The following is a 25,583-nucleotide window of genomic DNA, read 5'->3' as shown; positions in this document are numbered from 1 at the left end:
CAATCTGTTTTCTCAGGTCCATCATAAACTCATCCTGTCACGAAGGTCCAATAATGATGCTGTTCCTTTCATGCAGTGCAGAATCAGAGCAAAGGCGGCTGCGTCATCAGGCCAGTGCACTAAAGAGTTATAGCAACTTATCATTTAAGGTGCTTTTAAGTCGTTTTTCCGACTTTAGCTGTGAACGTGCAGCTATCAGGGAACGTTTTTGTGTTTCTGTGTGTGGAACAGTTTGAGTGTGGAGTTAAAACAATGTCCAAACATAAAGCACTTCAAAAAGAGGAAATCCACAGAAGAGGAAAAGTAAATGTCTCGGTTCAGTAAGTTGCTGCTTCGTTCTTATTCAGATTTTACAGTGAATGCTCCACAACTGGAGGTCATTGGCTTTAATGTGTGGAGTTATGAGTTGTTAAAATTAAATAATATGATAATAATTTGTATTTTAAGCAGTTTAATAGTCAGTGTTATTAGAAATATGTCTATTGCTGACAGATTATGGACGAGGATGGAATTAAATAAGTGTGCACTTCTTCCCAATGCTTTTGGATATGTAAACTGAGGATAGTTAGAGGGTATTTTGCTTTATCTTGTATAGTTTTTTTGCTAAATGACTTTCTGTATATTGTTTACATCAGGGGTGTCCAACTCCAGGCCTCGAGGGCCGGTGTGCTGCAGGGTTTAGACGTGTCCTTGATCTTTACCTAAATGACCTCCTCAAAGTGTCCTGAAGTTCTCCAGAGGCCTGGTGATGAACTAATCATCTGATTCAGGTGCGTTGACCCTAAAACCTGCAGGACACCGGCCCTCGAGGCCTGGAGTTGGACACCGCAGGTTTGCATGATCAGAATAAATTGAGAAAACAGATCTGTTCAGTGAACAGTCAGCATGGATAACTCGGTTCATCTCCTGATGCCAAATTTAAGACCTGTGCTCAGCTCAGCTCCTTTAACAATCTGGGGAAGCTCCCTTTGTTGGAACTCACAGGGATGCTTTGTAGTCTGACATTTTTCTGGCACACACAAAGATCCACTGTCCCCACAAACACACCACCGCTGTCACCATCGACAGAAAATCATTGCAGCATTAACTGCAGTGTTTAATATCATCTGGTCGGCAGCTTGACTTCACAATTTGAAGGCAAGCTGCTCGTCTAAAGAGCGGGCCGTTTCATTTTATAGTCGCCAAAGCGATCAGTCAGCTGTGCGTGTGACGTGTCGGGGAAAGGCTGATAAAGCTACAGCAGCAAGGTCACCCCACACAGAGGCATTTTTCCTTGACTGCTAATGCAGCTAATGTGCAGCTCAGCGCTTACACCAGAAGGCGAGGAGAGAGGGAGGAACAGGAAATACATCTCTGCGGCGCGTGCGATGAATATCGGGGGACACAGGCAAGGAGGCAGATGCAAGAGAGACATTAAGTTCAGAGTCATTAGGCACAACACATGTGTCATTATATCATACTGCACGACATTCATCAGCCCTTTCATTACGAAGCCGTGGGAGGGCACAAAAGCAGAGGCTCGTCTGCCGCTGCTGTGAAAAGCAGCTCTTCTTTTAGGAAGTTCAGTGGGATGCTTTCCCCTCACGCTGCTGTATTTAAAGCAGCCTGTGTGACACTCAACCTGACTAAATCTGTCTGAGGCAAAGCTGAGGCATTCAACTCGCTGAAGAGGCGAGAGAGCCGGAGATACAGAGAGAGCGGCGCTCTGGCAAAGAGTGCACGGGTGACTGCTTAATGTTGTTCTCATGAGGACGAGGTCAGACAAGTTTACAGGGATAGAAATGAGTTGCAGAAAGAAGCAGGGGTCCAAGGATGGTTTCGGACTATCACCTGTGAACTTATTGTCAAATTTATTTAGATTTTACATCAGAGAAAGGATCACACAGGTTTTCCTGTGATCACAAAGTTACATTTATTTTTATTCCCAAGTTTTGGGCTAACTTATGAAGAACATCCACATCTACAATCCACTAACTGGTGTTTTGGGTCAAAAGAAGCTTTTAACAGCACCGTGAAAAAAGTGAACCGTTATCAGTGCAGGAATAACCTCAGCACATACGTGTCCTTAATCCTAAACCACAAATTGCATGGCCTAATTTCCATGACAAATCTTATCAACACTGGCCTCAGAGGGAACACAAACTAATTGCTGAGGCGTTAACGTTGGGTGTCTAATTAATCCTTGAGACGCGGGCTTTTGAGTTTTGAGGCTACAAAGGAGGATGGCTGCGAGGATCAAAGTCATTCCAGTCTGCTGCGGTGGGAGAGATTAGCAAAATACGGTGGAGGCACGGAGACAATCGAGCATCCGAGCCTTTCGGTTCCAGAGCACAACCAAGACCCCGGCTGCACGAAGAAGTCACCCTGCCCTTGTGCTTTGCTCGCTGACTGACACTGACACGTGCGAGGGCGTTATGTGATATCGTAGTAATCCCACTGAAGTCCCAGAGCCTCTTTTTCGTAACCCATGCAGGAGAACAGACACAGGAAGGAGTTACTGCTGCAGTAACTACTGACAGCGGGTTGTTGTTTTGATTTCGTAGTTTGTGACAGATGTGAGTGATTATGAGTTTCGTAAGCATGCATGTTGTTTATGCACCAAACTAAAGGAGAACGTTAGGACAAAAAATGTAGCTGGTTCCCTAAAAACACAGTGGCTACTGCAGGGGTGTCGAACTCCAGGCCTCGAGGGCCGGTGTCCTGCAGGGTTTAGATCTCACCCTGGGTCAGCACACCTGAATCACATGATTAGTTCATTACCAGGCCTCTGGAGAACTTCAAGACATGTTGAGGAGGTCATTTAAATCAGCTGTGATGGATCAAGGACACATGTAAAACCTGCAGGACAGTTGGACACCCCTGAGCTATTGGCCTCAAGGCTTTTCCCTTTGTGTATATAATTAACAAGTATTTATTATAAGTAAATGGGGCAGGTCACTCCAAAATCTTATAGTTATTTCAGCTTTTATATAAAAATAGGAGAACAAAATTGCAAATCTGCAGAAAAATACATAAAACTCTGCAGCAGTGTCTCTTTTCAGAAATCCTGAACCAGTTACTCAAAGAAAATACACAAACCTTCACGTAGGAACGAGTTTCTCTCACCTAACAGCTGATGGAAGCTGGCAGCAAGCTGAAATTTAAGCTCAGCTTAGGGCAGCAGCATTAATGTTTACATCGTGTCACACTGCCATGAGCGCGAGCCCCTCCTCACGGTTGAAAGCACCCTTGCTTCTGCACAGCGGTACAGTTCACATTCTCGAAGATAGCTCCATCATATTTAAGGGAAAGCAGACATCTCTGATAACTCCAACACTGGGAGCTCACAGCAGAAACAGTGTCGATAAACAGCAGCACAGCTCAGAGGAAAAACCCTGGATTTCGTGGTGAACTACCCCTTTAAGAACTGCTTCATGGAAACGTCACTGCATCATTTCATCATCGCTGCTATCGGTGAAACAGTCTTGATTCACTGAACGACTGCAGGTGTAATAGTAGAGCCAGATGTGCTGAAAATCCTTTCCCACTATTTGCATCTCTACATGCGTGTTTCTGTAATGCTGGGCGAAACTATTACACAAAAGCATCTGTTTTCATGTAGATTCCCACACTGTAGATGGTTTTGAAGTTTAACCATCCATTTATGATCTTATGCTTATTTAATTCAGGCAATGCGAGCTCGCTGGACAGGTCACCAATCGCTCGCTCGCGTCCTGAGATTCACCAGGCTGAACCCACGCTGACAGAATGTGCAAACAAAACAGGACAAACCTGGATTCAAACCCAGCACCTCCTTACTGTGAGGCAACAGTGCTAACCACCACACCACCTGCCACGCATGTTGATGTTTATTTCTACACATAATATTCTCGAGCACAGATGGGAACAATAAACATCTCACAGCCTAGTTCATGTCACAGAAACCTTTGGAAGCATTGGGCTATTATGTCTGCTGTTAAGTTACTGTCCCTGCACTGTGGGAAGCACGGGGACTTTCTATAAACTCATCTCTTCTTTCATTAAACTTAATAAACATATCGAGTCAAACAAAGCCAACATCTGAATAAAACTGGGATTCCTCTGATCTGACGATTAAAAACACAGTGTTAGATGTCTGATCAAGCATTCAATGCTTTCTGCACAGCTCTGCATACTTGACACTATTTAGATTTGTCCTACACATGTGTGTCTAGCCAGCCTTAAAGCCCTGGTTTCTTCTCTTTGCCCCGGCGCTGCCTCTAGCTAGTCGAGCCACCGTAAAGTTGAACTCATCTCCATTTCACTGGCCCTCCAACAGCCTGTAACCCATTCAAGGACCACTGGGTGCCACCCTCTCAACTGGATGACAGGCTGCTCTTCCATTCGGCAGCTGCCTGCTCAGGTTACCTCGACCAAGAGTGGAAAGAAGGTCTCATCTGCTGACAGCCCACTGCTCCACTGCATCACTCTGCAGCAGCACTCAGGAGGCACAGGCTGTCTCTGCACCCCGCATGCAGGAAAACAATCCTGCCTTGGCAGCTGAGGCTCCCTGTCCCAGCTAATATTGTGGTCTGATCCAAAAATAGCCTCACTTGTAAATCTTGCAAAGAGACAACTAAGATATGGGCTGTTCAAATCCACTGTCAGAGGCACGGAGTATTAACATGAAGCAGGCTGGTTCTGATTATCCTTTGTAAAGAAGAAGGAGGGAAAAGTCGATTTTATGATGTACTTTTTTCTTGCAGCCTCCAATACAAGAACAGCACCGGAGACCAAAATACAATGAAATGTGAGGAGGTGTGAACCGAGAAAAGGCAAACACTGCGAGCTCAAAGCAGATTAAACATGCACCTGTCCTCGAGTCTGTCCAATAGCATGGAAACTGACACTGAGGTGCACGACGCGGTGTGCAATAGTGCAGTCCACCTGCAATAGTTCGGAAATCCCGAGGAAAGTGATCTCGAAGGTAAACAACCTTAAACCAGAGGAGATGACTGACAAGAGAGAACCCCCTTCAATAAAAATAGGCTAACTATCAGCCAATCAAGGCCCGTGAGCTGCGTGTGAGGATAGTATGGACAACAACAGCTGCCCAGAGGGAACAAATGGGCTCATAACAGGAGGCAGGCTAATGGGCTAAACAGACAATAACCGACCAGAAGGTCATAACTCGGATGTGCCAAAGTGGCCATTTTTCCTGAACACCTATTATCACAGCAGTGAATTTTGGAAACAGCACGAAATGCCAGTCAGAGCCATCGTTTACAGGCCTGCTGCCTGACCAGGTGTTGATTTTGGGACGCCCTCGTGGAGACAAAAGAACCGTGCCACCGCGAGGTGCGCGACGGCAGTGCGCCTCTTGTCTCGTTTTCCAACAGCGTCGCCTTCACCTGTCCTTCCCCTCCGCCTCCTCTCACTCACCCAGCACGCCGGAGGAGGTCTGTGGCGGAGCCGAGCCTGGATCCGGCCTCTCTGCGTCTCCTTGCGGCGCTCGGTGTCGGTGCCGGGAACTCTCGGGGCCGTCCCCGGAGGTGGTCGCGCCACCGGCGGCCGCCCCGGCTGCAGCAGCGCCCGCCGCTGCCGTCCCCGTGTCGGGCATGCTCTCTATCAGCGAGGAGCGACTGAGGATAAAGGTATTCTCCGGGAAATCGTGCAGCGGTGTCGCATCTCAAGAGGAAGGCAAAGCATGGGTGTAGCGTGGGGGTCAGAGTGGGGGTTAAATGAGAATGAAAGTGAAGTGAAGGTTGTTAGCGTTGGCGCAGCGGCGGATCATCCTGGTGGTACTCTGGAGCAGGATGCGCGGTTAGATGGAGAGCGCTCCTCCAACCACTACAGGAGGAGGGACAAAGAGATGGAGGGGGCTGTGTGACACACATGCACCTTCACGGTCGCTGACTGATTGTTGTCTCAGATTACATTACCAAAAATGTTAAATGTAACAAACCCGCACTACGCACGCTGTAGGAATTAAAAGAATCTGTCTGTTAGGATCATTTTATGCATGCATGTAATAGCGGTTCCTCCATCTCTGAGAGAAGTGTATTTTTATCACCTCGCAGGCTGCAGATCGAGGCCAAAAATAGAATCCAAATGGCTACATTAAAGGAAAACTCATTCAAAATGCATGGTTTTCACAGTGATGACTATTTGCCTATTTTGCACCACTATGCCTTCTTACTTGAATATTGTATATTGTATATTGCATAGCTTTTTTTTGTTATACGTAAAATTGTATTGTATTTATTTAAATTTTTACTTTTTAATTATTTTATTTGCATTTTTCTAATCACTAGGGTTTGAGAGTAACGCAATTTCTATTCTGTGTATGTCCTGTACATGTGGCAGAATTGACAAATAAAGTTGACTTGACTTGACTTGACTTGACTTGATTACTTCACAGGCAAGATGCCCAATCAGATGATCTGGTGCTTTTAATGTGCACGCCTTTGATAATCCTTTCATAGACTATCACTCTTCTTTGACTATGATGGGAAAACTGAAGAAGCTGTGCAAAAAATATCTTCATGGATTAAATTTTTAGTGACACTTGGGTGTGGCTACCGGTAATATCGCTTCTCAGTCAAACACTCTACAGTAAACACGGCGTGGGGCTGTGTAATGTTTGCTTTGCTGCTTAATAAGCTTGGTCATTCCATCACTGTATCGCTAAGGCCAGTTTACATGGTCACACTGTCTTGAAAAGAGAGCAAAGAGCAGTCCTCCACCCTAAAGAGACACACGGCCCTCAAAATAAATGTTGTTACAGCAGAGCGAGTCAGATGATCCTCTGCAGGTAAAATATGTGCTTTGTCTTAAATTGCTGTGTCTGCCCCTTTTCAACCTGTGGGGGAGTTGCTAAAGCATATGTTAGGAGTGCTTGTGTGTGCAAGGAAGGTGAACACAGCTATCGTTGTAGACAAAGATCATTTCATAACCTGGAATCATAATCGGGGCTGAGAGGTAACTGTCTCTGTTTGGACTGTATTCAGCAGCTGTGAGGTGGCAGCTGTCATGCTCTGTGCACACACTGAGCAGTCTATAAATTATTTAGATCCCAGGTTAAAGATTGCTCCCAGGCCTTGGGCCATGCCTCTTCACCGTGTACACAATCTATCATCTTGGTCGTCCCTCCTGGAGGCCGTGGTTCACTGTGCGGCTACAGAGGCAGGCTGGCAGCCCGCCCCCTCGTATGGCTCAGAAGCATCTCATCTGTGAGCACAAATTCTGCTTACTCACCACTCTCTGGGATGACAGCTGCAAGACGCTGCAGTGGGGCACGCACACACACACACACTGATGCACACAGTCTCTGTTTATATTCTGTTACATGCACGCATTTATGTAGTCAAAGCACTTTGAATCACCTTGTTGTTGAATTGTGCTATACAAATAAACTTACCTTGCCTTGCCTAGTCTATGAAGAACCACAGATCAAAGCACTGTTAGTTTTAATAGACAGAACACAATCTAAACAAATACTGTAAAACTTATCATTTGAAATAAATTAAAAATAGTAGTGCTGTAAGAATAACCCTGTTTGCACTGCTGTTGATTCTCACACACTAAGGAATACTTTCCACCTTGTGCTGAAAAAAGCAAAACTTGACTGCTGATTTGTTTCCTGGTTAACATGTGCATTCTGCATAATGTGCCAGAGGTGTTTCCCCCAGTCTTTGATGATTTGGTAAGTAAATTGGCAGTAAAACAAACTGTGGTCTGTCCTGAACTGAATTTTACATCCTCCTTTTTCATATACTAACCACAAAACAAAGGTGACAGACATGTTGGCACGTACATCACACAAACAGTAGATCCTTTGATAGCAGGTGCATCACTGAGTTAATCATTTGAGTTCATGTAAACATAAGTTTAAAAAAAACAGTAGTGATAAAAAGTGAAACGTTTATAGCTGCAATAAGAACGATATTAGCTACATACACAAAAAGTAAAACATTGGAATTTGCAGCAATGATCGATGTACACCAATGACAGTGTTAATGAACCTTTTTGTGGCCTAAATCACATAAAATCCCTTCATATTAGAGGAAGATTTGTAAATATCACAACACAATTTCAAGTTAAACAAGACAACAAGAGTTATTTTCATGCTTTATTTCATGCAAAGCTACTTTTGTGGGGGGACAAAAGATTACTGTCAAACAGATTCCTTCCACAAAATAACCAACATTTTATATTTTAATGTTTAAATGGATGTATTTGTTTAACGTGATATAAAACAACAAAAAAGGCTGAAAATCAGACCTTTGATCCCGGAACGATCATATTTGAAATAGTCACACGGACCGAATTTTCAGCGTACGATGGGCGTGGCTTGAGATGGATTGACAAGCGTCGAACAAACGGGAGTGCTTAATCTGCTGTCGTTGTGAGAAACGCTAACCAATCGAAATCAAGAGTGGGAGGAGCTACATAAATGTGACTGAAAGATGGGAAGGAAAAGTCACGAGTGGGATGAGTGTGTAAATTATACTTTAATATAACATAAGATAAGACGCAAAAGAGTGAATGTCCGGATTTGGCAGCTAACATTAGCTTCACAGACACTCCGACGTTAACTGAAAAGAAGCAAAGTGGAAATAATGTGTTGGGTGTTGGTCTGTAGGAGAAGCGGCAAATAAATGAAACGTTTGGTGTCTCATACTGATGCTGCCGCTGCGGCCCGTGTGTGGTGGGATATGGAGAGCTGCTGTGCACACAGTCAGGATGAGGTTCGTTCTGTTTCCCGGCCTCTATGTCAAATTCATGTCTTTATTTTTATGGCTGCATTCACAGAAGCAAAATAGTGCTATTAAAATATAGATTTCTTTGGGCACTTTTCATTATTTACCCACTCAAGTTTAATGCTTGTTGTTACACTGACTTAACTTTCAGTGTTGTTTATTTAAGTGCTCATTTATAACTTTGATTTTGAGTTTAAATAATATAATAGAGATATAATAACTGAAAACAAGATGTAGAATATGTTATAGTATGAATCAGTCATTTTCTTATTTCCAGCCGTGGAGCTCCACCCTACAGGCTCTTCTCCTCTACCTGTGATGGAGCCCCAGCTGCACTGGCTGATGCTGACACCATCTTTGCGCTGTCGTCCGGGCACGGCAGGTGCGGGGTGGCAGTGGTACGTGTCAGCGGTCCCGCCTCAGCTACAGCCCTGAGGTGTATGGCTGGGTTCACGCAGCGTCTGCCCCCTCCACGCACCGCCCTGTTACGCAGCATCACAGACCCCCGCTCCACAGAAGTGCTGGACCGTGGGCTCGTCCTGTGGTTTCCAGGTCAGTTCCACTGGACCGTTCTAACATTTTGTTCTTCTCTGTTTTTGTCTGAGAATATGAGGATGTGGATATGTTTTTGTTTAGAAGCACATAAGTTACATCCATGTCCAAAGGTTTATCAGCATGTCCCAGATATGTAGACAGACTCGTACTTAATTATGATAACAAGGAAGTATTCCCTCAGCCAGTGTTATTGTTTTACATATCAGCACACAATATAAAAACGATGTAGTGTTTGCCAGGCAATAAAAGTAGGTAAATACAACCTGAGATGAATAATGCCTTATGATGTATTACACAGTGTTGTTATTCCTCAGGCAGGGACCACACCTTAGTTCTGATTAAACAGTGCTTATTGAAACAGGATGATGGATGGAGCGAGCAAAGATCTTGATTGATGCTGCGGTTTGGGAAAGGCCTCAAAGAGGATCAGCAGTTTCTTCTAAGTCCTGGGTACCAACAAGAGGAGAGGGTGGGTGGGGTTGGGATGCTAAGCCAAAATATAGAAGCAGTGTGTGAAAAACTAACTACGCTCCATGATTCAGGAACTGGTAGAACCCCATTTAGCAGCAATAGCTTGAAGTATTGTTGTGGAGGATTATAGGCTCACTCTTCTTTTCAAATGTGCTTCAGTTCACTGATTGTTTGTGGCTATTTATTAAGCCACAAGGCTGTAAAACAAGCCCAAACCTTCATCACTCCATCACTGTGCTGAAGTATTTGTGCTAAGATGCTGTTGGTCTCATCTGCCTAAAGCACATTGTCGCAGAAGGCTTGTGTTTGGCAGATGCAGCCATGCAAACAAAACATGCTAACTGAGTCTGAGACGTAGTTCTTTGTTTAGTTTTTTCCCCCATTTCTCTGAACACGACCTGAGCTTGGACTGACTTTGGTGGAAGGTCTACACCTGAGAAGTGGAGCATCTGCCTCGAATGTTTTCCACTCGTGAAATAAGGTTTTTCACTGCATTGTTTGGAAATAGCGTGTAGAGGCTAAACGGTGGAAATAGAGCGGTGGCTGCTTTAACGGTGGGACACATTCTCTAAACAACATGACAGGGTTTGGTAAAACCACGTCATTTCTCACTAACCCACAACCATAGCTGCTGTGTTTGATCTAAAACCAGTAATAAATCTTTCCAGCATCTCACGTCCTGCCCGTTATTCACTTCAGTTCTCTTTACATATTTAAATAACTAAAGGATGCACAGAGTGTTGTTATTCCTTTGTTTGTTTCATCAGCTCCTCGTAGTTTCTCCGGAGAAGATAGCGTGGAGTTCCATATCCACGGAGGTCCCGCTGTCGTTACTGCTGTCTTACAGGCTCTTGGTAAGATGTGATTCTCAGTATAATGTTTTAAAAAACTTGATATAATTCAATGTGACAAGCAAACATATCCAGACTTGAGATGCAGCCGTCCCTTTGAAGAGCGTTTTGAAGTTTGAGTCTTTGTAGCTTCCTGAGCTCTAAGCCTCCATAAGTACGATATCTGTTGGAGTCAGGCGGCCATCCATCACTGCGACTTAAAACAGAGAACTGACGCATGCATCGCCGCGTCTGAGATACTTTTAATATGTGCTGTGGCAAGCGTGACAGTCCTCCTGTGCTTGATGTTTTTACTGCAGTTCTCCTGTTGACCTCCCAGGGGGCAGCATTGTACAAAGCAGAGAGTTTATGTGCTGTAAGGTGTTTTTTTCTAAGCAGGGAGGAATATTTAATATTACATTACCTTCGTTTTCAAGGTTCATTCACATAAAATTGTTGCCTTCATTTGGAAACCAAAAACACCGAGCGTGTCGGTGACATCAGTCGAGTAAAATGTCTGTAATCAGGAGACGGTGACCCACGTTTGGTTTTGCACTCACTATTGTCTCTCCTGATGAGATTTGCAAAGTGTCTGAGAAAACAATGAACCTACTTAACCTGTAGTTGTGCCTGTTTTTGCTCTCTGCGTGAGTCATTGACCTTATGTTTTGTCCTCAGTGTGTGCATTGTGTGCGCACACGTCTCATACATTTCTTCATATTTGTGTTTACGTGTGTTTTTCAGGAAGCGTGCCTGGCTTGAGGCCGGCCGAAGCGGGGGAGTTCACGCGGAGAGCTTTTCAAGCAGGGAAACTCGGTTTAACGGAGGCGAGTGGAGAGGAATGTGTAAAACACATTGTTGTGCATCTAGAGTTATTATAGCGGCTGTTCGGGGATTTCATATGCATGAAATGTAAACAGGGACAACTTCTCCTTTTGCGTATTTTGCCCTTTGGCGATTTTATTTCATTGAGTTGTCTGATATTCCCACATTAATGCAACAACTGGGCCTCTGTAGATGTTTTTTTTAATATACAGCCTGAAGCATTAATAAAAGTCTGTTTGGATTTTCTGTGAAGCATAAAAACTAATATATTAACCTCACACAGGACATTGGATATGAATAACACGTACGAACAATTTAATAAAGTTTTTAACGGACTGTTTTGAGAGGAAAAGTAAAATAGCAGATGAGCCAAACGCTCGCAGGACTTTCAGATAAGATGAGTTTTATTGGTGCTGAAAGGAATTTGGCATCAGTGTCTAAGCTGAGGCAGCGACATCCCTCTCTAAACAGCAGCAGGATGCACTTTCCTGTAGATAACACCTAATGGACATAATAAGGGAAAAACACTTGATGAAACAGCCCGCACCACTTCTGAAAACTGTTGTCAGTGAACACAATTCATTTTAAAATTCGTGTTGGAAAAGATGATGGGACACGTTAAAGTTTGCAGATATGTTTTTTGGAAATCGTGGGTTCTGCACGTATCCCAGCAGCCAGACTCTGGATGCTGAACAGGCCTGAAGACCCACATCTGCGTATTCAATGGGCTGCATTACATATATTTATATACGCCTCAGCCAGAAAGGGCAGTTTGTGAAAGATGTCGGCTTCATCAAAACCAAAAAATTATTAGTTATGTTGTGTTATGTTAAAAAATAATAACAATGACATTTCTAACTTTTAACATTTGATATGTTGTGTTTAAATACTCTTTGAATGATTTGGAAATTATTGAATTTTTCACTTTATTTTAAACTTTTTGGGAGAAACGTTTGTTATGACAGGAGACAGAAAGGATGTGTACACATTAAACATTCCAGTATAAGGATATATGTAACATATGGTGTGTGATTCATAGGTGGAGGGGCTTGGGGATCTGATCCACGCAGAGACAGAGGCCCAGAGGAGGCAGGCTCTTAGACAGATGTCAGGCGAACTGGGACGCCTGTATCAGGACTGGAGCGACAGACTGAAACGGGTACGTCCTCTGGTAGAAAAGCAGCTGGTTTGAAGAAGTATTTGCCCGTTTTCATGATGTTTTAGTTATTTCTGTGTCACACATACATATTTAATTCATTTACACCTGCCGGACCTGCTGAATCGAGAGAAAATGAAGTAGTATAAAAGATCTGAAAGAGAAACTGCTGAGAAACAAAGTCAGCTTGGAAAGAGTCGCAGAGCATCGTCTTTCAGCTGCGGGGAACAACCCAGGAGTGACCGGCCGACCAAAATTACTCACATCGACGACTCATCCAGGAGGAAGAACATCTAGAGAGCTGCGGGGCTCATGTGGGAAAATAAATTGAGGACCTATCCTGATGAGTCAAAAGCTGGACTTTTTGGAGTATTTGAGGTCATCCACGTCGCCCCAGCCAATCACAGCAGATGGCTCCGCCCCTCTCTGAGCCTGGTTCTGCTGGAGGTTTCTTCCTGTTAAAAGGGAGTTTTTCCTTCCCACTGTCGCCAAAGTGCTTGCTCTGATGTTGTTGGGTTTTCCTCTGTGTGTATTATTGTAGGGTCTACCTTACAATATAAAGCACGTTGAGGCGCCTGTATAAATAAAGCTGAATTGCATTGAATTGAAAAACTGACGCGGCGATTCAGTCAAACCTGGTGGTGGTCGTGTGATGGTCTGGAGCTGAAACCAGGAATTCTGCCGCCTACAAGAAAATCCTAAACTTGCTCCGGTCTTCAGCTGGACTGGACGCAGCAGCTTTGACACCCGGTCTCTCCTCCTCGCGTCTCTGCACAAACAGAAAGCATCTGTTTTAACTCATTCCGAGTTAGCTTGGCACCTGAAACGAGGGGAACTTCTGGAGTTTTCCCAGAAGAAACTCAGGAAAGAACCTGTCCGGACTGTGCTGTAGGTCGGGATTCACTTGCTTCGTACCAACACAATGCATTTTTGTACCTCCAAGACTGCAGTGTTGATGCAGCAACCTATGGGAGTCTGAGGCTTCCTGTTTTCAAGTTGCTGCAGTCCGTGTGTTTCTGTTCAATGCTTGGATTCAAAGTGATAGTCTTTCCAGGGCACATGTACACAAAGTACTTTTAAAATATTAAAGTCAGTTCAGTTTGACCTCGCAGACATGGAATTAAAAGAAAATCATATGAATCCAATCAGCCAGCGTAACAGTTAAACAGAAGGTTTCTAAAGTCTTAATAACTTTTTTAAATGATTGAACTTTTCTCACAGATATGGATAAAATGCTCAGACAGGAGAGTCAGCAGCGGTCGAGTGAGTAACGGCAGCGTTTCCTCGGATCAGTGATGTGATTCACTTTCCAGAGAAAAATAAAAAAACTAATTTTTAGCATTCGTGGCATCAGACCTGTGTTAAGATTTTTATTTCCTGAGGAAAAGTGTGATATTAGTGAGCAGACAAAGCGGCACATCTGTTTCTGACAACTGTCGTTTTAGAAAAGTGGTTAAAACCTGCTGCAGTGTTTACTGAACGTCTGAAGCATGGCTAACGTTTATCTGAAAATGACCACGGTCGAATAAAAGCATGATACAGTACGTGCAGCGGTATTGTTCTTCTTATCTGTGTGAAGTATCCTGTGTGTGTCATAAATCTGTAGGTGTAGCTCAGGTTGGGAGAAATGAACGCAAATTTAAATCCCAGGTTAGACCGTTTTTGCTCCGATACTGTAGCTCGGTGCCTTATTTTGCTTTATTATTTCTAAAGATTTAAAAAGCAACGATGTTCATTTGTGGTTGAGTTGATGCATGCAGTCCAAAATGATAAAGAAGTCATTGTGAGTCAGGCCCAAAGTTAAAGGACGCTGACGTGTTGCCGTGCGTTGCTGTGCGTTTGTGTAATCCTGACCTGATCGTGGTTTTTGTTGGTGTTTTGCGGAGGCAGCTCACAGGAGAAGGTCGCTGACCGCGGATGAACACTTGAACTCGCTGGATGTGGGCCAAGCCCTTTTGTACTCTGACCTGTTTTGAAAAGCATAAAACGTTGGTCTTTCAATACTTTGGCACCAGACCTGACCAGCCGGTCCAGGTGTTCTCCCCTGAGAAAACCTTCTTAATTTGCTTGTTGGCAGCTGCTGAGCTCGGTTCCCAGAAGCTTTTAAAACACGGCTTTATTTTGGACGCGCATTTCTGAGAAGATTGCTAATAAAAAAGTATCCTATATGTTCATGTTGGTGGAGGTCAAACCTGCATTTGACACTAAACAATGCGGCTTTTTTAACCATAGGTTTCCCACATTTAGAAATTGATTCAACTATGGGAATCTGATGCTTCCTGTTTTTCTGGAGCTATACCGCTATTGTGTTTATGTTCCACAGTGTCAGTGAAGATACTGATCTTGGTGGAAATGCTGAAGCTTTTCTCTATACAGAGCTATTCCTGAGCTTAAATCTGGCAGTGAAGCAAACCTACAGAAAGACTCAGCAAAAGGGATTTATGTTCATATCTGTCGTGTATTTTTCTGGCCTGGTGTCACATTTCATGTAAATAAGCTTTGCAGTAAAAATAGAAAAAGTAGCTTCATTTTTGTAAGACTCCTCCAGAAATGTTATGCTTAAGTCATTGAAGGAGCTGAGCTTTAGCTCCCTGATTTCACCCCTCCCCTCCCTGTGTCTTCACAGTGTTTGGCCCACGTCGAGGCCTTCATAGACTTCAGCGAGGATGAGCTCATTGAGGACGGGGTCTTGAACCGAGGTACCTGTGCACTTTGACCTTTGCGAAACAGCAACAGGGCAGTCATGCTTTGGGGTTTAAAGGGGTTAAAGGGAGAGAGGAGTCCGACTGCTCTTCCTGTTATGAGCTCTAAGTGGCAATTTTTCCGAGGGTCATTTTCTTAGGATGTGTTGAGAGGACGGCCAGAAGGGGAGTTGAGGCATTTCAAAAACAAGCCTACTCCCAGGAAGAGTGCCGTCAGCGGCCCGACTGGGTTTCCTATCCTCTCAGCAGACCTGAGAGGGAGCGACCTCCCCTGTGAGTGTCGCCGGTCGTCTGGCACTGCCAGATTCTTTCATAAGTCTCAAATGTTTTGAGATTTGAGCACAAAGCCTGGGAACGGGTGTTTGTTTTGGTGGTGACTAATGTTGGCTCATGCCACAGAGCGGAAAATAATAATAGACTTAATAATAGACTTTCAAAAATAGGAAAGGTGGTATAAATACTTTGCTTTTCCACCTGCAAAGATTTATCTGACATCGTGTTCATTTTTACCTTCAAAGTGGCCAAAATTTGAGTGAAGTACTTTGTCCATCGAAGAGTTCGAAGAGTTTTAAGGAAAAAGAGGACAGCAATGTATTTTATAATGCCTCTGTGTCTGTGCTGATCCCCTCATAGTGGACGTGTCAGTAAGTGATCTGCAAGCGGAGATTGAGCGACACCTGAAGGACGAGAGACGGGGCGAGCGGCTTCGCAGCGGGGTCCAGGTGGTGATCGCGGGAGCTACGAATGCAGGAAAAAGTAGCCTTCTTAACAAACTCTGTAAGAGAGCCGGAGTCGGACACACCCTCACATACAGCCAAAGGATCAAATTATAATGTACAAAGAATATTTTTAATATATATTTTGATGGCGAATCAGGGAAAAAGATATCTGTCATCTCAGAAGTCAGAGGAAGTCTGTGCTGCGTCCCATCAAGCACAAGAAACCTGGTTTTTCCTTCTCATCAGAAGTTTTTAGCATCTGTTTGAAAAGTGCAAAAGTTTCTGATGGATCGATCCGGCTCATCCAGTGCAGCATCAGGAACGACTTTAGGGAATCGCAGCACATTTGGTGCAAACACCAACGTGGAGTCAGAGACGAGCCGATCACGGCCCAGCGTCACTGAGACCACAGTGAACATGTTTGTGAATGAAAACGTGGACAGCTTGGTTACATTTTATATCCAGAAGTCAACGTTCAGCTTCACTGTGACATCAGCATGGTGATATATTTAAAACCATAATTCAGACTTGGGCTGGGTTTAAATATCGATTTCCTGATTCAAATCATTTTTAGTTTGAATGAAGCGATATCGATTCATTAAATGTATTTTACCAGAAACGCCAGAATCTCAGGTTAAAGCTCACAAAACGATTTAAAACAGCAAATGAGGGCAGCTACACGGATCCACACAAGGATGCAAACACGAGTGTGGACCGTTCACCCGACAGCACGGACACGCCGTCGGGGCTGAAAGTCGACGTCTCAGATTCTGAAGCTGCAGGTTTCGTCACTCTGACCAAAACTGACTGAAGCAGCAAAAGAAGATGAAAACTTCTCGTCATTAATCTCTCTGACTTTGGCTGTTTTGTTTCCACCACGATAAAAGTCTCACTTCCTGCACAGCTCTCTCTCTCAGTGTACTCGGAGACCAGTTTACCATCAAAATCTCTGCTTTCTGCATTATTCACTGATTATTACGCACAAGTCGGCTGTTGTGTTCAGAGCTGTCGGCCTCATTTCTGCTGTTCAATCCAGAGGAAATGTAAACTTTTTAAAATTCTGCCTCTGTAACTTTGCTTCACCTCAGCAGCATCAGGTAACGTTCACATGTTGATTCATGGTTTTCTTCAGTTTTTGATTTACTGCAGAATATTTTTAAGGTCATCTGCTATAAAAAGCCAGGCCTGTGTTTTATCCTCAGTCACACAAAGTTACAGCTCTGATGAAGTGTCAGCTTTGTTTTTATACATAGAAGTCGATGCTCAGCCCTGATTCAGAACCAAAGAGGAGATTGTGACCATGTTTCATATTTGGTTGGATAAAGAGTTGGTGACTTACCTTTGTGCCCAGTTCCTTCAGTTCAATCCTTCATATTCTTCACTAAATGTGAAAGAATAATAATGAAAGGAGTCTGGATGGAAACATAAATGCACCTGAGAGCTTTCACACCTTTACGCTGCAGCTTAAGTCAAAGAGTTTGTTCTAGTTTTTGATTAGACAAAACTTTCACCTTTCGTCTAATCAAAAGGTGAAAGTTTTTAACTTCTGTTTTTCATCCCAGATTTTTGTATGAAAGACGGGAACCTTTATCTCTGTTTTACGCTTGTGCTGGTGCTTCAGGTGACAGTGGAGTCAATCTGTAGTAGGGCTGCCACAAACGATTATTTTGATAGTCGACTAGTCACCGATTATTTTTGCGATTAGTCGACTAATCGGATCATCATCCATTGGACATAAAAGTACAGCTTATTGCACCAGCAGCATCTGCTCTTATATAACTATCATTAGCTTACAGCTTGAAGTGTTTAAGGTCTGTGCTAACTAAAAATAAAGACAAGATGATAGTTTATTAAATTTTAATGAAATTTGCAGATTGTTTCGGTGAAGTTTAATAAACTCCTTGCTATCTAAAATATAACAGGACACCGGAGTAAATTCTGGAGCATCTCACACTTCTGATAATCAGCTGTCTGCTTGACGTTTATTCAGCTGTGTAAGAACTATAACTTTAATCTCAGCCAAACCGATTTACTCAGGAACAAATAAAACACTGAAAAAAGCCAAACAATAACATTTTTAAGTTATCTAAGTGACTCATATATCATGTTTAACCTGAGTAGCCAAAGACGGCGGTGGGTTTGAAAACGATTTGCCGGGAGTCCGGTGTTCTCACCGCTCTAGTTAGCCTAGCCCCCGGCTAACTATCGAGCTAGTGGGTAACAGACGTCTCCGAAAACGTCGGAGCGCTTTTGAAAATATGCGGTGTCTTGATAAACTGAGCAGATATTTGAGGTTTACACAGCTACATTCTCGCCTGAAAATATGTTAATCGTTTATTTTGTGACCCAGAAAGAATAATAAGAGTAATATTAGAACTAACTAGCTGCCGCCATTGTTATAAACTGAGCTGGGCCGCGCTATGAATTCTGGGACACAGCTTCTTCTTCTTCGGGGTTTAACGGCAGCTGGCACCCTTGTACATGCAGTGCTGCCATCTCCTGTTTCAGTCCGTTATTACACTCTTAAATCCTGCTACTTATTCCTGCGTCTTTTGTGATCTTACAAAGCTTCAAACGACGCGTCGACTATTAAATCAGTCGTCGACAATTTTGATAGTCGACTAATCGTGGCAGCCCTAATCTGTAGAATAAACACTTAAAAGAATAAAAACATTTAAGATTTAAGTAATATTTTCACATTTGTTAGATACGTTTCTGTAGAGTTTAAATGTGCCCCTTCTCTCTAATTATGTATATGTTTGGTGTTTTGTAATATGAGGACATGTTTCCTGACATAATGTCGAACCTTTTAATGTAAGCTCTCCGGTCTTGAAGCTCGGATGTCTTCGTATCAGAGCGATCGGTGTATTTGACAGATGTCAGATAAAGTCCTTCCTGCTATGATTCGTGCTCCGGTGGCTCGAGCTCACACCCAGAAGCACAGATATGTCAGCGTTATTAGACCCGGGAGATTTCTCTGGTTATAAATGATCTGCTGTATTGCAGGTGATGAAATGACCAAATTATTACTTTGAGAAATGCACACAATGCTTGTTTTTTTGTGACAGGCAAGTTTATTCATTAACATTTAAAAACATTTTGTATTCCAGGTCAGAGACCTGCAGCCATTGTGTCTCCCATTGCTGGCACCACCAGAGATGTGGTGGAGACGGCTCTGGACCTCGGTGGGTTCCCCGTCCTCCTGAGTGACACAGCTGGCCTCAGAGACAGCTCGGACCTGGTGGAGAGAGAGGGCGTCCGCCGCGCTCGGGAAAGGTAGCGCATGGAAACCTCTTAAAGTTGGACTTCTGTTGCATTGTTTTGCTTTCATGTTAATAGAAAGAAATGAAGACTGATGTTCGAATACTTGCACAGGACAGGAATGCAAGTGAGTATTTATTGCAAAGTACTGCATTATGTATGATTTAACAGAACATATTGGCCTGCAGACCAATGCGAAGTGACCCTGGAAACAAAGAAAGGAAGAAATAAGTCATTTCTGTAATGTCTGTCCTACCCCAGAGTTTATATTGATGCTAGTTATAAATACACAGTGCAAACACTCTCAGGAGGTTGCATAACGAAGAGTCCCCTTTCCTCGTTGTACCGTCGAGAAGTTTCGTGTGTAGGAGAGATGAACATACAGTATCAGGCCATTCAGCATGACAACACATACATCTCTGCAGTCGGACTCAAAAATAGAAAACAGTATCCGCCGTGATGGAGCCGCGAAGGCTTTAAAACAAGTTTAGAAGTTCCACATAGAAATGGTAAACTAGTAAAGACATGAGGAATAAATAGCAAACAGAGGAAACATGCAAACGGCACAGAGAATAAAGAAACAGGTCAAGAGTAGAGGCTGGTAGGAGCCCCGAGGAAGCAGGTGAGGCACACAGAAAATCTTCTGTTTGACAATTATAACTTAAAGCTGGTTGCAGTGCATGTATGCCCGCCAAACGAGATAGCGCTGGGCTCTACAGTGTTAACGGAAGCTAAAGCCGAGTCGTTAGTGCCAAGTGTTAATAAAATATCTGCACACCGAGTGTGTTTGATTTAAAGACAGACTTTCTCCCTAATATTAGTTTTAGAAATATTGGAAACAAACCTGAAATCATAGAAGAGATCAAGGTTATCAAGGTCTCAAGCACAGGCTGCGCCACAGCGTACTTAAACCAAAAATGAAGGACACATCCTGAACGGTATTATCTATGACTCATTTGTGCCTCTTTAGGGAGGTGAGGTGGTAGGACGGCAGGAAGTAGGCTTATTTAGACTACAGCAGGTTTTTAAATATATTAGACCAGATCAAACTTGTGTAAACTAGTCGGGCAGATGGCTTCAGGTAGCTGATTCTAACAAGGTTTCAATGTCAGTTCAGTGTGCGAGCTAATGAAAGGGCTAAAACCTTAAAGCTTTCACATTAACTTTACATAAACAGTGTATGTTTCTACACCACATAAAGACAGCTGAGCCCTGTGATGGGCAAAGGTGGGCTTCGGTCCCCCTGCTGTCCTAAACTGAATATGAAGTTAAGATGGATGAATGGAAGGACAGATGGACGGGTGGAGGGACTGATGGAGTGACAGATGAATGGGTGGAAGGATGGAATGAAGTACAGATGCACGGATAAACAGATGGATGGGTGGGTGGCTAGTATGTGAGTCAGTGGGACATGAAGGGGCCTGCAGTGAAAGAAGGACCCTCATACTTGCAGGCTGTACTCACTGGTATAGAGTAAAGTGAATACTGAACCTCATACATGTGTCAGCCTTCACAGTACTACGCTGTATTTTTCTTATTCGTCACCTCCCGACTCCCAAAATGAGCACAGTATCAGCTTTGCTGTCACTGCTGGTATAAATCCAGGTGTGTCCAGAGGAATGCCATTTCCAGTGCAAATGCAGTCTCATCCCTTCACTCCTTGTTTAAGTTATGTGCCTGACCTGGTGGCTCTATAGGAAGGGCAGGCAGTTTGTGTTCTGTGGGAAACTGCTTTTGCAGGGAGCAGGAGAAAGGCTCGTGACCTGGGTCACTACAGGAAGGACGTGGTAAGTACAAGCATCCGCCTCCACTCCTGCTGCTACCTCGCAGTGAGACGGATGCAAGGAACCAGTATTTCACGTGAATACCATTTAGAGTGATGGGATGTCCCTGCCAGCTTTTCCGGGCTATAGCTTATAGTTCGTTTGTGAAACAGAACAACAGTCTCTGCTCTGAGATATCTTGGTGCGCAGCCAAGAGCGGGCACAGGTGGTGGGAAACGTGTTTGGGCTTGATGTATTTCCCAACAGTACTGCCATAGATTGTAGAGCATAAAGGAGCTATACTTTATCCTAGAGGAACCACCTGTAGCACAAAAACCACCACAAAAGCAGTTTTGAGTGCCGGTGTTTGTTCGTCTGTGTACAGTGCAAGATACAGATGTGAAGGTCATGGTCGGTGGGGTCTGAACCATAAATCGTCAAAGTAAGAAGTAAGAGGCCCCAGATTATTTTTACTCAGTACTCCTGGTTTGGACTACAACTACTTTCGCCCTTCACCTTCCTTTTGACCTCAGCTATCGCCCATAAAGTGTCCTGACTGCATCTTACGATTTTCACGCTGTTGTGGAAAAGTTGCCTCAAATAAACACATTTCAGGATCCACGTCTGAAATACTCACGACTGTCCTTGTTGTGGTTACCAGAACACATTCAGCCATGGAAACACACGGTGATGAGAAATACCTGCCACGCCATCATTACAGGTCGAGTGTCAGCAGAGGGTTTGTGACTAAAGTGGAGGCTGCTCTGTTTCTCCAGGGTGGAGCAGGCAGATCTGACGCTGGTGGTCGTGGACTCTGCTCATCTCCCCTCTGAGGTAGACCGAGCCGCGGCGTTCCTGCGGGAGCACCTGAGGAGTGTGCTGCCTGACACAGGTACCGTGCCATGCGTTTGTCTACTGATGCACCGACTGCATTTTAAAGACGTTTGACTTTCACAGAAAGCCTTGGTGCCTGTAGCTGTCTGCAGTTAGTTAGTTAGTCTTAAACACGTGCATGAGGTAACCCCAGGCAGAGACAAATGAGGATCAGTCAAGTTAACTTACCACATCATGTCCTGCAGACAGGTGTCTCCTGGTGTTGAATAAGGCCGATCTGCTGCCTGAGAAGCAGAGACAAAAGCTGGACACGGAGCTGAGGGGTGTCTCTGGTCTCCCTGCTGTCCGTCTGATCTCCTGCCAGACTAACGAGGGACTGAAGGCCTTCCTCACAGTGCTGCACAGCAGTGTCAAGACTCTGTGAGTTTGAGTTTTGTTTTGTTGCCCCAGTGCGAAGGCCAAGTCTCATTTGAATGTCCTCTTGCAGGATGTGTGAGATGGCTGTACAAACTGAACTGATGGCAGGGATCAATCTTAACTGTTTATTTGTTAAGGCAGTCTTCCCAGTGCATCTTTATCTTTGTAGTTCTCCTCCAGAGGCTCTTCACATTCGCTGATTAACTTCCTCTGTAGGTGTGGCGACCCTCTGTTCGGTGCCCCCACCCTGACACAGGCTCGCCACCGGGCCCACCTGCAGCGGTGCGCGGCGGCTCTGGCTCAGTATCAGCGGTACCGTGACACTGACCTCGCTCTGGCAGCCGAAGGTGTCCGTTTAGCTGTCACCAGCCTGGGCCGGATCACTGGACGGGTCGGCGCAGAGGAGATCCTGGACATCATCTTCAAAGACTTCTGCATTGGAAAATAAAAGAGTGAAAAACTGACAGATATGCGATCGCCGGCTGCTCTGAGAGGAAAATCGCATTCCTGCAGTCTCACGGTGTCAGAAAACAGGACTGAAAGGACACCGCTGGGCGCTGAGCCAGGCGTCGACACACAGCTGAAAGAAAAAACTCTGTGTTCTTGGCCGCTGAACGCGTGCGCTCCCAGGACGCTAAAATGTTTTCTGTTGATGCTTTTTATCAGCCAAAATAGTTTGAGCATGATGACAGGTGCCTCAAAGGCCCAATATACCGAACAAGTGTTTGGCAAGCCTTGAGTCGTAATTTGAAAATAGATGTCGAAATCCTTTGAAGATCGGCCTCCTGGGCTGCAACACAACAGCCCAGATCTTTCAAATATAACCTGCAAGGTCATGGACTGAAGGTTTGGGTGTTTACTTGTACCGCAGGAACATGACTTATTTTTTTTACTTTGCGCCTTTATTACATTTATTTATTTTCCAAAAAAGAACTAATACTAATCAGAATGATTGTGTCGCTTTGTTACATGTTGCTGTGTTACGTTACTTTGGACCCTTAAATAAATGAGATCGTGTGTATTTTTGTAACAAATAAAAATTCTCTTTAAAGATACACAGAAGCTACGTTCTTGTTTTTTTGCTGAAGATAAAACAGTGAACTAAAAATACTCGGTGCCCTCTTTGAGTCACTAATAATAAAAATAATAATATAAACCACGGTGGCACGGTGGTTAGCACTGTTGCCGCACAGCAAGAAGGTCCTGAGTTCAATTCCAACATCAGGCCGGGGTCTTTCTGTGTGGAGTTTGCATGTTCTCCCCGTGTTTGCGTGGGTTCCCTCCGGGTACTCCGGCTTCCTCCCACCGTCCAAAGACATGCAGCTTGTGGGGATAGGTTAATTGGATAATCCAAATTGTCACTAGGTGTGAATGTGCAAATGAATGTGAGTGCGAATGGTTGTCTGTCCCTGTGTGTTAGCCTTGCGACAGACTGGCGACCTGTCCAGGGTGTACCCCGCCTCTCGCCCTATGACAGCTGGGATAGGCTCCAGCGCCCCCCGCGACCCTGAAAAGGATAAGCAGAAGTGAATGGATGGATGGATGGAATAATATAAACCCATCAGCTACTCGTTAACAGTACAAAATTAGCCTCCCTCATGCTATTAAACATCAAGGGATTTTTACATCTTTTCAAAACATATTACTACATATTACATAATAAACAAATATAACACACACCAATGAGTTAGACTGCAGGAATGTCTTAAAGATATAAAGACCTGGATGGCCTCTAACTTTCTGCTGTTTTGGCTTCCTGTTAAATCCAGAATTCAAAATCCTGCTCCTCACATACAAGGTCTTAAATAATCAGGCCCCATCTTATCTTAATGACCTTGTAGTACCATATCACCCTATTAGAGCGCTCCGCTCTCGCTCTGCAGGCCTACTTGTTGTTCCTAGAGTATTTAAAAGCAGAATGGGAGGCAGAGCCTTCAGTTTTCAGGCCCCTCTTCTGTGGAACCAGCTTCCAGTTTGGATTCAGGAGACAGACACTATCTCTACTTTCAAGATCAGGCTTCAAACTTTCCTTTTTGCTAAAGCATATAGTTAGGGCTGGACCAGGTGACCCTGAATCCTCCCTTAGTTATGCTGCAGCAGACGTAGGCTGCTGGGGATTCCCATGATGCACTGGGTGTTTCTTCCTCACTCACTATGTGTTAACAGACCTCTCTGCACTGAATCATATCTGTTATTAATCTCTGTCTCTCTTCCACAGCAGGTCTTTATCCTGTCTTCCTTCTCTCACACCAACCAATCACAGCAGATGGCCCCGCCCCTCCTGGTTCTGCTGAAGTTTTCTTCCTGTTAAAAGGGAGTTTTTCCTTCCCACTGTCGCCAAAGTGCTGCTCATAGGGGGTCATATGATTGTTGGGCTTTTCTCTGTATGTATTATTGTAGGGTTTACTGTACAATATAAAGCACGGCTGTATAAATAAAATTGATTTGTGTAGAAAAGCGATTTAAGTGACTTTGACCATGGTGTGATCGTTGGTGCTAAATGGGCTGCTGAACTATTACAGACCACATCCACAAAATTGTCTTAACGCACTTTGTGCCCCTTAGTATCAGATGAGCATTGTCCAAACACCACAGCCTACCTGAGCACCGTCCGTCCCTTTATGACCACAGGTCTGCAGGGGTGGCATCAGGGGCGGAGCGTGGGGGTGGCTTACGGGGCTTAAGCCCGGGTTGTTTTGTCAGAAGCCCGGGGTATTTTGGAGTGTAATTTTTTCATAGTTAGATGCCTGGCTGACAACTGTATAAAACAAAAAGTACACACAATATTCGAAGCACATAGTGCACACTGTGGGAATTTACGACTGTGCGTGAATCCCCCCCTGATATTGGTATGATCCAAGCTCAGGCACTAAGCGACTGAGCGAGGGGGCGGGGCAGCTGCTGCCCGTGAGTGCGCTGTTGGAGAGACGGAGCCAGCCATACTAAGGAGAGCTTAAGTTTGACCAGGTACCAAAGCAAATCATTCGTACTGTACAAATAATGTAAATATGACGGTGCATCACGAAAGATTGATATGAAACTGATCACTTGACCAATATTACGTTACTTGCTCTTCAAGTGAATCAACAAATGGCGAAATGAAAAGCCGAACAAATGCTATTTTTTTTAGAGTCTTAGCTTACGTGTGTTTATTTCATATTTTCAGTTCTTACCCTCCCCGACTAAATCGGTTTCAGTTATGTACTGAAATAAAAGAATGGACATTAGAGGCTTCTTTCAAAGAAAAAACTCAGGTAAATGTTATTTTATATATTATGCTTTGTATGTTGTTCAGTATATTTCTATGCAAAACAAGAGGAATTTCAGTAC

At 44.1% G+C, this 25,583-nt stretch overlaps 2 protein-coding genes across 4 annotated transcripts in view; one reads left to right on the top strand and one right to left on the bottom strand.

Moving 5' to 3' along the window:
* ano8b (anoctamin 8b) overlaps nucleotides 1-5,803 on the bottom strand; it is a 42,451-nt gene extending 36,648 nt beyond the window's left edge. The window contains exon 1 of one of the 2 annotated variants that reach the window (XM_085253097.1): nucleotides 5,401-5,803. In XM_085253097.1, the coding sequence (XP_085109223.1) occupies nucleotides 5,401-5,578 (178 nt within the window). In that variant the 5' untranslated portion in view covers nucleotides 5,579-5,803. The remainder of the gene's footprint in view (nucleotides 1-5,400) is intronic. The other variant, XM_085253095.1, reaches the window with a different exon arrangement.
* Nucleotides 5,804-8,342: 2,539 nt separating this feature from the next.
* gtpbp3 (GTP binding protein 3, mitochondrial) lies at nucleotides 8,343-24,272 on the top strand. Of its 2 annotated transcripts, XM_085250763.1 has the most exons (11): nucleotides 8,343-8,708; nucleotides 8,998-9,272; nucleotides 10,514-10,600; nucleotides 11,321-11,403; nucleotides 12,441-12,560; nucleotides 15,184-15,256; nucleotides 15,893-16,036; nucleotides 19,089-19,254; nucleotides 21,779-21,894; nucleotides 22,082-22,256; nucleotides 22,470-24,272. In XM_085250763.1, exons 1-11 carry the CDS (start codon nucleotides 8,644-8,646, stop codon nucleotides 22,699-22,701), a joined length of 1,536 nt encoding a protein of 511 aa, XP_085106889.1. In that variant the 5' UTR covers nucleotides 8,343-8,643; the 3' UTR covers nucleotides 22,702-24,272. The 2 variants fall into 2 exon arrangements, with proteins under 2 accessions (XP_085106889.1, XP_085106890.1); XM_085250764.1 differs by lacking the exon at nucleotides 15,893-16,036.
* Nucleotides 24,273-25,583: the final 1,311 nt, after the last annotated feature.

The sequence above is a fragment of the Mchenga conophoros genome, linkage group LG17 (assembly GCF_057382185.1).
Source record: "Mchenga conophoros isolate Kocher_MC1m ecotype Shallow Benthic linkage group LG17, M_conophoros_male_GT1.1, whole genome shotgun sequence".
Lineage (NCBI taxonomy): Eukaryota > Metazoa > Chordata > Actinopteri > Cichliformes > Cichlidae > Mchenga > Mchenga conophoros.
This window is presented reverse-complemented; position numbering and strand designations above follow the sequence as displayed.